Source organism: Carcharodon carcharias, chromosome 2 (assembly GCF_017639515.1).
Source record: "Carcharodon carcharias isolate sCarCar2 chromosome 2, sCarCar2.pri, whole genome shotgun sequence".
Classification (NCBI taxonomy): domain Eukaryota; kingdom Metazoa; phylum Chordata; class Chondrichthyes; order Lamniformes; family Lamnidae; genus Carcharodon; species Carcharodon carcharias.
The window spans coordinates 226,647,403-226,661,045 of NC_054468.1; the positions used below are offsets into that span (position 1 = coordinate 226,647,403).

General features: G+C 48.4%; 1 protein-coding gene across 1 annotated transcript in view; it reads left to right on the forward strand.

Annotated features, from left to right (window-relative positions):
- LOC121288853 (epithelial cell-transforming sequence 2 oncogene-like) overlaps positions 1-13,643 on the forward strand; it is a 48,638-nt gene that overhangs the window by 20,442 nt on the left and 14,553 nt on the right. Inside the window, exons 10-16 of the mRNA XM_041207646.1 lie at positions 1,123-1,291; positions 2,184-2,312; positions 3,026-3,118; positions 6,507-6,689; positions 7,970-8,073; positions 9,324-9,440; positions 11,899-11,988. Of these exons, the coding sequence (XP_041063580.1) occupies positions 1,123-1,291; positions 2,184-2,312; positions 3,026-3,118; positions 6,507-6,689; positions 7,970-8,073; positions 9,324-9,440; positions 11,899-11,988 (885 nt within the window). The remainder of the gene's footprint in view (positions 1-1,122; positions 1,292-2,183; positions 2,313-3,025; positions 3,119-6,506; positions 6,690-7,969; positions 8,074-9,323; positions 9,441-11,898; positions 11,989-13,643) is intronic.

Below are 13,643 nucleotides of genomic sequence, written 5' to 3' on the forward strand. Positions count from 1 at the left end.
AATGCAGGTGTTTATAACGCACCTTCCTCAACCTCAGGATGTCCCAAAGCATTTTACAGCCAATGAGTATTTATGGTGTGTAGCCACTGTTGTTATGTAGGATTTGCAAAGAGCAATTTGTGCACAGCAAGCTCCCACAAAGAGCAATGTTGTTTGGGTGACAAATATTGGCCAGGACATTGGGGAGAACTCTCCTACTCTTGGAGTCATAGTCATTATGGCACAAGAGAACATTCAGCCCATTGAATCCATGCCGGCTCTCTGTAGAGCAGTCCGATCAGCCCCATTCCCCTGGTCTATCCCTGTAGCCCTGCAAGTTTATTTCCCTCAAGTGCCCCATCCAACTTCCTTTTAAACTCATTCATCGTCTCCACTTCCACCAACCTCGTACACAGCGAGTTCCAGCTTGTTACCACTTGCTGTGCAAAAAAAGCTTTTCCTCATATCCCCGCCCACCCTGCATCTCTTGTCCAAAATCTTAAATGTGTGTCCTCCAGTCCTTGGGAACAGCCTCCCTTTGCCAACCTTATTTAAGCCTGTCATAATCTGGTACATCGCTATTCAAATCTCCTTTCTTCAAGGAGACCGACCCCAGTTTCTCCAACCTAACCTTGTAGCTAAAATCCCCTTATCCCTGGAACCACTCTGGTAAATCTCCTCTGCACCCCCTCAAGGACCCTCACATCCTTCCTAAAGTGTGGTGACCAGAACGGAACACAATACTCTAGTTGTGGCCTAACCAGAGCTTTATAAAGGCTCTTCTTTGAAATGCTGCCTTGGAATCTTTTACATTCACCTCAGAGGGCAGACAGGACCTCGATTTAACTGAACGACGGCTCCTCTGACAGTTCAGTGCTCCCTCAGTACTGCACTAGAGTTTCAGCCTGGATTATGGGCTCAAGGTCCTGGATTGGGGTTTGATCCCACAAACTTCTGACTCAGAGGATGGAAGACCCACTAAAAACAATTGGGGGTGAGGGGGGTTTGAGCACCCTAAGTACTGCCCACTCCTTCCACCCCCTCCGGACCCCACCAATGCTGGAACACGCATGATGCAATTCGGGGAGGGGCGGGGGGGAGCTGTTGTTGTGTGTATGAGATTTGAGCCTGTTCCACCCACAGATGGTTGTGGATTGTGTGAAAGTTGGCGTGATGTCCGTGGTGTATGATCACAGCGGGACAACACTGGACAGTCTCCTGCGCCGTGTGGAAAAGGTGCTGAGAGGCCGGGGAGCGAGGAGCATTGGAATCGTCGCTGAGGGAGACCCAACTGAGATCAACATGGTCCAAGGCAAGTGGAAATGGGCACCTTGGGTGATTAAACACTAATTGGCTGAACGAGCAGTGGCTCAGGACAATGCTGTCATCCAGAAACAGAAGGTTGAGGAGGGACATACTTGTACTGGAGGCAGTTCACAGAAGGTTCACTAGGCCAATGCCCGGTAGGAAGGGATTGTCTCAGGAGGAAAGATCAAGCAGTTGGGCCAATGCTCATTGGAGTTTAGAAGAACGAGAGGTGATCTTATTGAAATATATAAAATCCTGAGGGGGCTTGACAGGTTCGATGCTGAGAATGTTTCCCCTTGTGGGGAATCTGGATCTAGGGGGCACAATTTAAAGTAAGGGATCTTCCGTTCATAATGGAGATGAGGAGGAATTTCTTCTCTCAGAGGGTCGTTAATCTTTGGAGTTCTTTCCCACAGACAGCAGTGGAGACTGGGTCATTGAATATGTTCAAGGCTGAACAAGACAGAATTTTGATTGACAAAGGACGGAAGAGTTATGGGGTATAGGCAGGAAAGTAGAGTTAAGACCACAATCAGATCAGCCAAAAATGGTGGAGCAGGCTCTGAGGGGCTGAGTGGTCTCCTCCTGTTTCTATTTTTTAGGTTCTTGTGAAGGCCTGTTAAAACAGACAGTGTCCAGCCACTATGACCCTCATGAGGCTGCCTTCCACTGGTGAACTTCCCAGGCAGGTGGAGGCCTCTGGCCTTTGTTGGTCGCCTGGAGACCTGGCCATCATTGAGTACAGGGAGAGGAGGCCTCCACTGAGAGTTAACTCGGCAGGGCAGGCAGGCCAGGGGATTGCCGACTCTCCAGGACTGTGGGAAGTTTTGCAGTAACGTTACCCGCAGGAGTAGATTGTCTCCCTAATCTCTCTCCGTTTTATCCCCTGGATCTAGGCTGTAAAATCAGCTCAAAGAATCTTCAGGATGCCAAGATAAGAAGATTCTGGGAGAATCTGAGTGGCTATGTCCTGCCGCAAGAAGATGGGGGTCACATCGATATCTTTGTCCCATTGGCTGGATCAGGTTAGTTTCTAATCTTCGATAGATTAAGATGGATAGATTCAAAACCATTTCTGCAGTCATCGGGTCAGAACCAGTACTGACTGCTCTGGGCCAGGAGATTGTTATACAAGTTTCTTTCTATGGCTTTCACTCTCACCGAGTACATAGTTTCTCAGTCAGAGACGCACTGCTGAATTTTTCCTAGTTTTTAGGTCTATTTTAGCCTTGTCCAACTTTGGACTGGGATCCACCTGGAAGTTCCCCTCCAAGTCATTTACCATCCTGACTTGGAAATATATCACCGTTCTTTCACTGTCACTGGGTCAAAATCCTGGAACTCCCTCCCTAACAGCACTGTGGGTGTGCCTACACCACATGGACTGCAGCGGTTCAAGAAGGCAGCTCATCACCACCTTCTCAAGGGCAAGTAGGGATGGGCAATAAATGCTGGCCCAGCCAGCGAAGCCCAAATCCCATGAAAGAATTAAAAGGAACTGATGAACATCTGGATTTCCAGTTCTCCACATGTGGCCAATATATTTTTACAAAGCTAGATGGGATGCATTTCAGAAGCGAGAAAAAACATTAAGGAGAATGGTAAACAGGTGGGGAAGTAGGATTTGTATCTACCCGAGAGGGAGAGAGAGAGGCTTGTTGGGCCTAAGGGCATCCCCTGTTCTTAAAGGCCCCAAACAGTTTACTTCTAAATGTAACTCATCTTTGTCTGTGGCCAGAGGCAGGAATGGAGCTCCTTTCTCAGCTCTCTACACTGACTGCTGTGTATTACAGCTCACCGACTGGGGTAGTGACGGGATCGTACCAGCACAGTGAGTATTTTGTGTCTCCGTTATACCCTTGCAAAGCACATGTTGCTGCATTTGGTGCCCAAATTGCAGCATCTCAACCTGGACAGGCTGCTCAACCGATCAATTTTATAGAACGTATTGCGCTTCACTGACGAGGGTCCGCTCTCATGCCCCGCCCCCTTCTCTGCCTACTCCTCCCACTCTCCCCCCAGCACCCCCAGCCTGTGGTATAAATCTGTGCAGGTTCCATCTTGTCTTTTCTGCAATGCGTTGGATGAAACCACCATGCCTTGAAGTTCCTGTCTGACGGATTCCGGGCAAAGTCACCTGCGCTAACCAGTGGTAAACTCTACAATGGTGGGAGCTCAATCTCGGCACTCAATAGTCAGCCTGGATCCTGAGGCTGAAACATGGATGGGGCTCCGCTAAGCTGATTCCCCACCTGCGTTGCGCACACTTAACATTTCCTCCTGTTGGAGGTGGGTGGCTGTGGGTGTGAAACACTCACCTCAAACAGCCAGTTGGTCGACAAGTCGACTCTGATTGGCCAACGCGTTGCCATGGGGAAAGCAACAAGGGAACTATAGGCTCCCAAGCTCTTGGGTAATTCAAAAAAGTATTCCTTTTGTTTGTGGAGAACAGGTGCATGCATATGACACTTCTAGCAAGCGTAAATGAGCTGATGATCTTAAATTGGCTCTTAGTGTAGCTATTAGCGCACTCAGGATTGTTCAGTGAGGGCTGTCCAGTCATTGATTCACATCTCACAGTTTTGTTCTGGGCCTTGCAAGCCCAGGCCTTTGAGTATGGTCTGTACTCTGCCGATTATTAACAGCTGAAGGAACATACTGTTTGATTCAATCAATCGATCGCTGGGACCGTAAGACCATAAGACATAGGAGCAGAAATTAGGCCAATCGGCCCAACGAGTCTGCTCTGCCATTCAATCATGGCTGATAAGTTTCTCAACCCCATTTTCCTTCCTTCTCCCCGTAACCTTTGATCCCCTTACCAATCAAGACCCTATCTATCTCGGTCTTAAATACACTCAATGACCTGGCCTCCACAGCCTTCTGTGGCAATGAATTCCATAGATTCACCACTTTCTGACTAAAGAAGTTTCTCCTCATTTCTGTTCTAAAAGGTCTTCCCTTTACTCTGAGGCTGTGCCCTCAGGTCCTAGTCTCGGGTTCTGGTAGACATACGGCCTACACACCTGGCATCTCACCGACACTGAAATTCACACACCACATTGTGCAACTGTATGGTAGGCAGAATCTTTTACTCAAATTAGGCTGAAAACAACTCCAACTCCTAGGCCAGGATTTTACGGCCCCTCACACCTGGCGGGATATTGCAGTCCCGCTGAACTGAGTGGGGATTTGCCGGGGGGGGGGCAGCGGTGGGGGGGACATGCTGTGGTGGGGCCATAAAATCCTGGCCCTAATGTTCATGCATCCAGGCTGTTCCATGGTATTCACACCCATGTCTAATGGTTGGTTCCAGGATTTACATGGCAATTTGAAGGGGGCAGCAGTATCTTTCTGAGCGTTGACAAGCCCACTTCGATTCTGCGGTGGTTAACTTTTTGCTTCCTCTATTCCTGACGGATCCATTGTTAGCAGCAATGGGCATTCCCTAACTTGACTTACAGGAAGTGGAAGAGCGTCAGAGGGACACTAGGCAGATTACCGTATATCGAAGCTGTTAGGACCCTCACACCTGCAGCTGCAGGAACAAGTTTACACCCTAGACCTGTGGCATCACCTGGGACACATGGGGGCTGCATCACCAGCCCTGTGGGTGTGTGAAGAACTTTTTCTGCTGGAAGGTTCTGTCGAAGCATCCGCTCACAATACATCCTGTATTCAGTGGTACAGGAAGAGAGAAGGCACATCTGGATGACTAAAGCTTTGGTGCCAAAGTGCCATTAGCCACAACTGTAAGCGTCATGTCACATTAACTGGCGCCAAGCCTAGGGAAAGAATTTTGTGGGGACCAGGTCAGCATAGAACCATATGCATCTGCTTGGCCTGCTTTCCATTCACCATCTTAGACATTCCCTCCCTCCACCACCGACGCACAGTGGCAGCAGTGTGTGTGCCATCTACAAGATGCACTGCAGCAACTCACCGAAGCTGCTTCAACAGCACCTTCCAAACCCGTGACCTCTACCACCTACATAGATGGAAACACCACCAACTGGAAGTTCCCCTCCAAGTCATTCACCATCCTGACTTGGAAATATATCGGCCGTTCCTTCACTGTCGCTGGGTCAAAATCCTGGAACTCCCTCCCTAACAGCACTGTGGGTGTACCTACACCACATGGACTGCAGCGGCTCAAGAAGGCAGCTCACCACCACCTTCCCAAGGGCAATTAGGGATGGGCAATAAATGGTGGCCCGGCCAGTGACTCCTGCATCCTGCAAATTAAAAATAAAAGGGAAGAGCTGTGACATTCACTGTCAGGACATTTTCAGCTAACAAGCAGTGGAGGGCTCACATGGTGAGTGACAGTCCTGCTCAGGTGGACCTCCAGCTTGCCTCCACTGCTTTCCAGTCATGCTGCAATGCTGAATAGGAGTGTAAACATCTCAGTGCCGCCAAATACAGCGTCACCTCCAGCAGCTGTCAAGCTGGGATTGTGCTTTTCACTCCCTACCTTACCTTAGGCCTCCCTTTCACTCAATGGGTGTAGTCTCTTTTTCCCCTTTCTGGCATGGCAAAGAGAACAGTTGTGTTGAAAAGTCCATTTGACGTTACAGGGTCCACGTGTTCCCACAGTCTGTCCGCACCTTGTGGACCCCGGCCCTTCAGCTTTGATCCTTCACCATGAAAACAGTATCAGCAACAATCTGTATTTATATAGCACCTTTAATGTGGTAAAATATCCCAAGGCGCTTCACAGGAGCATTATCAAACACCAAGCCACATAAAGAGATACCAGGCCGGGTATTTGAAAGCTTGGTTGGCGAGGGAGGTTTTAAAGATAATCTTCAAAGAGGTGGAGAATTGGGGAGGTTTAGGGAGGGAATTCCAAAATGTGGGGCCCAGGCAGCTGAAGGCACAGCCGCCAATGGTGAAGCGGTTAAAATTGGGGGTACCCGTGAGACCAGAGTCAGAGGAGCACGGATATCTGGGAGGGTTGTGGGGATGGAGGAGATTCCAGACTTAGGGGAGGACAATGATGTGGAGGGATTTGAAAAAAAAGATGAGGCTTTTAAAAGAGAGGCAATCGAGGGTCGAGCACAAGCGTAGGTCAGAGAGATCGGGGGGGGTGATGGGGGAACGGAACTTGGTGCAAGTCAGGATATGCGAGCACACTTTAAGTGCACGACTTCACATGTGTTAATAATCCTCGAGTTCCTCTTGGAGTGAACCTGAGTGTTTGCTCTGTTGGCTGTTAGTCCTCAGTGAGTGGCTGTGGAATGCTAAGGATCCAGCACCCCCAGCCATATACTTCAACGAGGAGAAGCTGCAGGAATGGAGCAGGATGGCACAGGTACAGGAGGAGCTCCTGAGAACTGTTCGGAAGCAGATGAGGCTGTATTTCAGGCAATTGCAGCGAGACGTCTGTGCAAGGACGATCGGTAAGATTTCAGTCACGTTTTATCCCTTGCTCTGTGCTAAATATTTAAAAGACTCAAGTCTTGTATATTTGCCATAAGTTTTTTTTTAGCTAACATGATGAGCAGACCTTCTAATTTCCCCAGTGCAAATGTCACCAGCTTCTCTAGAATATAAACACTGGGCTCTTGCCCGTTGGAAACCCTGGCATTCTCTGTTCAAAATCCAGTGGAGGTCTAAAAGGTATAATGGAAATGAACGTGGGAGATAAATGTTGAGATTTCCTACTTACTAAATCTTTGCACTTTCCTTCCTCTTTTCTTTCTCTTTCTCGACTTCTCCTTTCTTCCTGTTCTCCCTGGCTGATAGGTGGATAAAACTCCGTCTGGACTTGGCTGGAAGACTCTTGAATCCCACCTCCCATTGTCACTCTCTCTGGCCACAAACACACAAAAGTAAACGTGCAATAGATTTATTGAGGAAAGACACCATTCTGTGAATAAAATATAGAACGAATAAACTAGGAGACAGCCCAATCCCCTATTTTATAAAACTCATAAATATTATTTAAAGATTAGAAATTTAATGAACTCATTCTGACAACATTTGATCGATGGACTTTAATACAAAATGCAGAATGCAACAAACCATTCATTTTTATTATATAAATTAAGGAGACCTGCATTTTGCAACATACTGTAATTATTTGTATATTCAAATGATCATACTTGTGCAATCCTTTTATTATTTTATACTTTATTCTTATTTTAATGGTTTACTATAACTGTTAGGAATTATGATTACTTGTTTCATTTGTATCGTCATCACAATTTGGAAATTGCCACCACGATGATCATCCATTTGTCTGTCCATGCATCCGTCCATCTATCTGTTCCACTGTCTGTCCATCTATCCATCCCTCCCTCCATCCATCCATCCATCCATCCATACTCCCCACCATCTTCTCCTTTCTCTCTGCTACTTAGTGTCTCCATCCACGTTGCTTCATTCTTGCCAACTCCTTGATCTTTTTTAAGCCCTGTATTTACTTTGCCCTTTTTTTGCTGTCTGGACACTTTTTTGTTTTTAAAGCATTCCTCCATTCTCTGTTTCGCTCAGTTCCTGCGTTCCCTTTACTCTCCTTTGCCCTGAGCGCATTTCCTGCAGTCAGTGTGTGCAACGTCTGAAACTGCAGTTACTTAAAGAGCCAATTATATCATTGTGGGTGAGAGATTTAGGAGCGGATGCAGGTTTAAGTCAGTCTTGCTGTACAGTGTAATGTGTGCCATTTATTCCTCTGAAGGACAGCTAATGTTCGACTCAATGAGTGCAACCAAGGTCCAGCACAATCAGGAAGTTGCTCAAGCTTTAACTGAAGGACTGATCGCTATGACAAAGGAAAAACAGGTAAGTGTCAGTCAGGAGCAACCTCATCTTCCCTCAGAGAGTATTAAAGATCGGGATGGTACCAGGGATGAGGTCCTTCAGTTACTGGGAGAAGATGGGGTTGTTCTCTTCAGAATAGAGAAAGTTAAAAGGGGTTTTAAAAGAGTCATTCAAAACTATGGGGGGGTTTTGACAGAGTAAATAAGGGCAAACTGTTTTGTTACAGACAGGAGAGAGGCAAACTGAATTTCTTTATCCTCTCCCCATCTGTCCACCAGCAGTGGCATTTTTGAATTATTTTTAAAGTAGGCTATGGTATGTTTCACCAAAGATTCAGTTTGTGTGGTCCAGTGGTCGAGTCATGTGACCTTCTTTATCCACAATGATTTCGAAAGGTTTATGTAGTGCCTGGAAGTGGCTTTAGTTTCAGGACTGATAACGTCCCAGCCATTAGCTTTTAAAAGAGTTGCCATCCATGTTAAGGATCTTATGTCGGGAAGACATTGTCTAGGCAGACCCTCTGATTCTGCTAGAGGGCTAAGCTTACCAAGGTGCAAAATGACGTCCACTGTCTCCTCAATGGGGCCCTTTTGAAAAGGACTGGACAGTCCCAGGTGTGAGATGAGTCTGTTAACAACTCTGCAGGAAGAACGAGTTCTTATCTGTGGGTCCCCGGTCTTGTGATTAGAATGTCCTTACAATTGGGTGTGAGATTCCACAATGATGAGAGGAGGATTCTTGTGTTCTTCTAGCTCCTGTTGGAAGCTTCCTAAACAGAGAGCCAAACCTGTAGTCATGTGACCTGTAGCAGCCATCTTGTTGGATTCAGCAGAAAGTCCATTTTAAAAGAATAGCAAAAAAAAAGACAGGAAGTCTGATGTGCACAGTTTGGATTTCTTTCATGTCTTATTGACACAACAGTTTATACTGGCAGGAGGGTCGGTAACCAGGACACAGATTAGGAAAAGAGAGAGAGAGATGAGAAAGAATTTTGTTTTTGCGCGGTGAGTTATTATAATCTGGAATGCGCTGTCTGAATGGCTGCAGGAAGCAGATTCAATAATAACTTTTAAAAGGATATTTCACTATGTTCAGGGCGCTGTAGGAATTCTAGTGGTTGTTGCAGCTAAAGAAGCATTTCCAATTTCTCAATCGCTTCATTGGAGCCCCGTTATTTGAAGTTTGATCCACTGCAAGACGGGCTCCATTAGATATTGTGCCCTGGGGTCTTCTGGGATGATGCAATGTGAATTGTTCCGCTTACATTTCAGGAGAAGCCTCTGGAATTTCTCGCTGGCTTCCTTAACAGCCGATCTGGGAAGAGCAAGTCACTAAAAGCTGCTGAAACATTTCTGACACTAGGTGGCGGAGGGATTGACCTGATGAAGGTGCAGTGACCTGATTTTTTTTCTCTCTAATCATTGAATCTTGGAATGATGCAGCACAATTGGAGGCCCTTCGGCCCATCGCTGCCTGTGCTGGCTCTTTGAAAGATCTATTCAATTAGTCCCACTCCCCTGCTCTTTCCTCCATAGTTCTGCATTCTTTTTGCCTGCAAATTTTTCCACTGCCATTATTTATCCAATTTCCTTTGGAAGGGGGATTTTCATGGGAAATCGTAGAACTCAAGTAAGGATTTCCAGTTCAGGAAACATTGAACAATAGGAGAAGAACAATAAACAGATCTTAGTGGCTACATTACTCACCAAGTCTGGCACATACCTAGAGCTACAGGGTCCTGTAGAGACCAGGATGATTCCAGGCTTGATCTCAGATTTTTTGCAGAGTTCCCGACTCTTTGACAAGGAAGGGATTTGCGGGGCAACAATGGGTGTCAGACATGGCGCAGTGAGGTACCCTCTGAGTCCCACTCCAGGGACTTGACCATAAAATCTAGGTTGACACTCCCGGTGCGGTAGTGAGGCAGTGTTGCACTGTCAGCGGTGTCACCTTTCAGATGAGTTGCTAAACCATCCACCCTCTTAGGTGAATGTGGGAGATCGCCTGGTACGATTTTGAAAGATGGTATGTCTGAAGTGCTGGTCAATTCCTCAACCAACATCACTGGAACAGATTATCTGGTCAATATCACATTGCTGTTTGTGGGATGTTGCTGTGCACAAATTGGCTGCCATGTTTCCTACATCACAACAGTGACTACTCGCCAACATTGGCTGTAAAGTACTTTGGGACATCCTGAAGTTGTGAAAGGCAATAGAAATATGTCGTTTTTTTTCAAACAGCACAGTTCACCTGCACACTCCCTCCCTCTTCTACTCCCACTCCCTCTCCCACTCTCTCTCCCACCGCCTCTCCCTCTCCCTCTCCCATTCCCTCTCCCTCTCCCACTGCCTCTCCCACAGCCTCTCCCTCTCCCTCTCCCATTCCCTCTCCCACCGCCTCTCCCTCTCCCTCTCCCATTCCCTCTCCCTCTCCCTCTCCCATTCCCTCTCCCTCTCCCTCTCCCTCTCCCATTGCCTCTCCCTCTCGCACTCCCTCTCCCTCTCCCTCTCCCTCTCCCACTCTCTCTCCCTCTCCCTCTCCCACTCCCACTCCCTCTCCCACTCCCTCTCCCACTCCTTCTCCCTCTCCCATTCCCTCTCCCTCTCCCTCTCCCTCTCCCTCTCCCTCTCCCTCTCCCACTCCCTCTCCCTCTCCCTCTCCCTCTCCCTCTCCTTCTCCCTCTCCCACTCCCTCTCCCTCTCCCTCTCCCTCTCCCTCTCCTTCTCCCACTCCCTCTCCCTCTCCCTCTCCCACTCTCTCTCCCACCGCCTCTCGCTCTCCCTCTCCCATTCCCTCTCCCACCGCCTCTCCCTCTCCCTCTCCCATTCCCTCTCCCACCGCCTCTCCCTCTCCCTCTCCCATTCCCTCTCCCATTCCCTCTCCCATTCCCTCTCCCTCTCCCACTGCCTCTCCCTCTCCCACTCTCTCTCCCACCGCCTCTCCCTCTCCCATTCCCTCTCCCATTCCCTCTCCCACCGCCTTTCCCTCTCCCTCTCCCTCTCCCACTTCCACTCCCTCTCCCACTCCCTCTCCCACTCCCACTCCCTCTCCCTCTCCCTCTCCCACTCCCACTCCCACTCCCTCTCCCTCTCCCACTCCCTCTCCCTCTCCCATTCCCTCTCCCACTCCCTCTCCCACTTCCACTCCCTCTCCCACTCCCTCTCCCACTCCCACTCCCTCTCCCTCTCCCACTTCCACTCCCTCTCCCACTCCCACTCCCACTCCCTCTCCCTCTCCCTCTCCCTCTCCCTCTCCCATTCCCACTCCCACTCCCTCTCCCTCTCCCACTCCCTCTCCCACTCCCACTCCCTCTCCCTCTCCCACTCCCTCTCCCTCTCCCACTGCCTCTCCCACTGCCTCTCCCACTCCTCACTCACTCACAAACCGTACAGTTTACCTGTACAAGATGCTATCTGCCCACCCTTCACCTTTTTTTCTTCCTCTATCTCCACCCTCCCTGGGCTATAGAGCGGGAGTTGTGTGGCCGGGGTGGGGGGGAGGCTGTTAGGTGGGAGTGGGGTAGAGGTGGGGGGGTGGGGTGGTGTGTGGTGTTTCCCTTTTTTAACAATCCAAGGACCCCTCACCCACTCCCACCCCACCACAGACAAGTGAGAATATGATTGGATTCAGCAATGATTCTCCACACGGTTGGTCAAAGTAACTCATGCTGCTGAACTCCAACATGAAGAGCAGCCACTCTGCTTGGCACTGACGTCTCCAGGTGCTCCATGGACCAGCATCCTGGCACAAACATCCAGGACAGGAGGTGAGATTCCACCCCCCTCTCCCCGACCCCCCTTGCTCATCCATGTTGGTTTTCTCCCTGTGTTTTCTCCCCTGCAGGAAGGTGCAGTGGGAGAAGCTGGAAGGCAGGACTACGACTCTCAGCCACTTCAGGGCCATGAGGAGACCAACCAGGAGCTGATCTACCTGGTGAGTGCTCACACTGAGCAACATTGTGTGTGGTGTGTGTGTGTGTGTGTGTGTGAGTGTGCGTGCGTGTGTGAGTATGAGTGTGAGAACAAGTGTGAGTGGGGTTTGAGAGGGTGAGGGAGCATGAGAGGGAGAGGCAATGTGACAGCGAGCGTGAGAGGGGGGAGGGAGTGGGAGAGGGAGTGTGAGCGGGAGTGTGAGCAGGAGAGGGAGTGTGAGAATGAACGTGAGAGCGAGTGTGAGAATGGATGTGAGAACGAGTGTCAGAGGGGGAGGGAGAGGAAGCGTGAGAGGGAGAGGGAATGTGAGAACAAGTGTGAGAGTTTTAAGGAGCACCTCGCAGGAGGTGTGCAGTAGCAAGGTGAGAGGTTTAGGGAGGGAGTTCTAGAGCTCGGGGCCCAGGCCGCCAATGGTGGTGTGACTAAAATCAGGGATGGGAGGGCAGAATTAGAAAAGCACCGAGATTATAGAGGTTTGTAGAGCAGGAAGAGAGTAGAGTTAGGGAGGAGCGAGGCCATGTAGACATTTGAAAACCAAGGATGAGAATTGCAAAGTGAAAGCACAAGGTCAATTTCTCCACAAGTCTTAATGTTTTCCTGTGTTCCAAGAAGTGGGAATTGTTATCCCTCAATGTGCAGTAAACTAGAATCATACAGTATAGCAGGAGGCCATTCAGCCTATCATGTCTCTGCCAGCTCATTGAAAGAGCTCTCCAATCAGTCCCACTCCCTGTGCTCTTTCTCTATAGCCACGAACTATTTTCCTTTTCAAGTGTTTATATAATTCCCTTTGAAAGTTATGATTGAATCTAGCTCTACTGCCCTTTCAGACAGTGCATTCCATATCATAACAACTTGCTGCGTAAAAAGTATACTCCTCATCATTTTCCCTCATCCTTTTGCCAATTAATCTTAAATGTGTCCTCTGGTTACTGACCCTCCCACCAGTGCAAATGGTTTCTCCCTATTTACTCCATCAAAACCCTGTTTATTCAATCAAAACCAAGATTAAATAATGGAAGTGTGTGAGATGCACAGAAGATTTAATTCACAACCTTTCTCTGAGAGAGAGAGTGAGAGAGGGAGAGAGAGAGAGAGAGAGAGAGAGGGAGGAAAGGTTAAGTGTTGAACTATGTGTAATGTTCAATTGTTCTGTGATTGATTATGTGAGTCTGTTTGCTATTGATGCTCACTGTGCTTGATTGGTTAAGTCTGGGCACTCAGAGAAAAGTAAACAAAGCTGTAGCCAGAGTTAGAATCATGGAGCAGACAATTTAAAGCACTGTGAATAAGATCTGTTACACACATTGAAACTAATGTCATTTCTGCATAACTGTGAGGTATATAAAATATGTAACAATGTGCCACAGAGTAGATTAATTATAGACTGAGGAAGCTGGGAGTTTGATAGGCTGATTGGGTTGTCGTGGTTTCCAATGTTAACATCCCATAATGCTGCTCCATTAGTAGGAATGATGACAGATTTCTAGGCACTGCTTCCAGGGCAGAATCTTGCTGACTGTGAGTGGGGATGGAGGGGGCGGGGGTCAAAGGATTTGGGTATGTTGTTACAGGCCAACCTCTGACCCCGTGCTGGGAGCAGAAGCCCCAGGTTTACCCCATAGTGACACAACCTATGAGGACCTTTGAACTTTA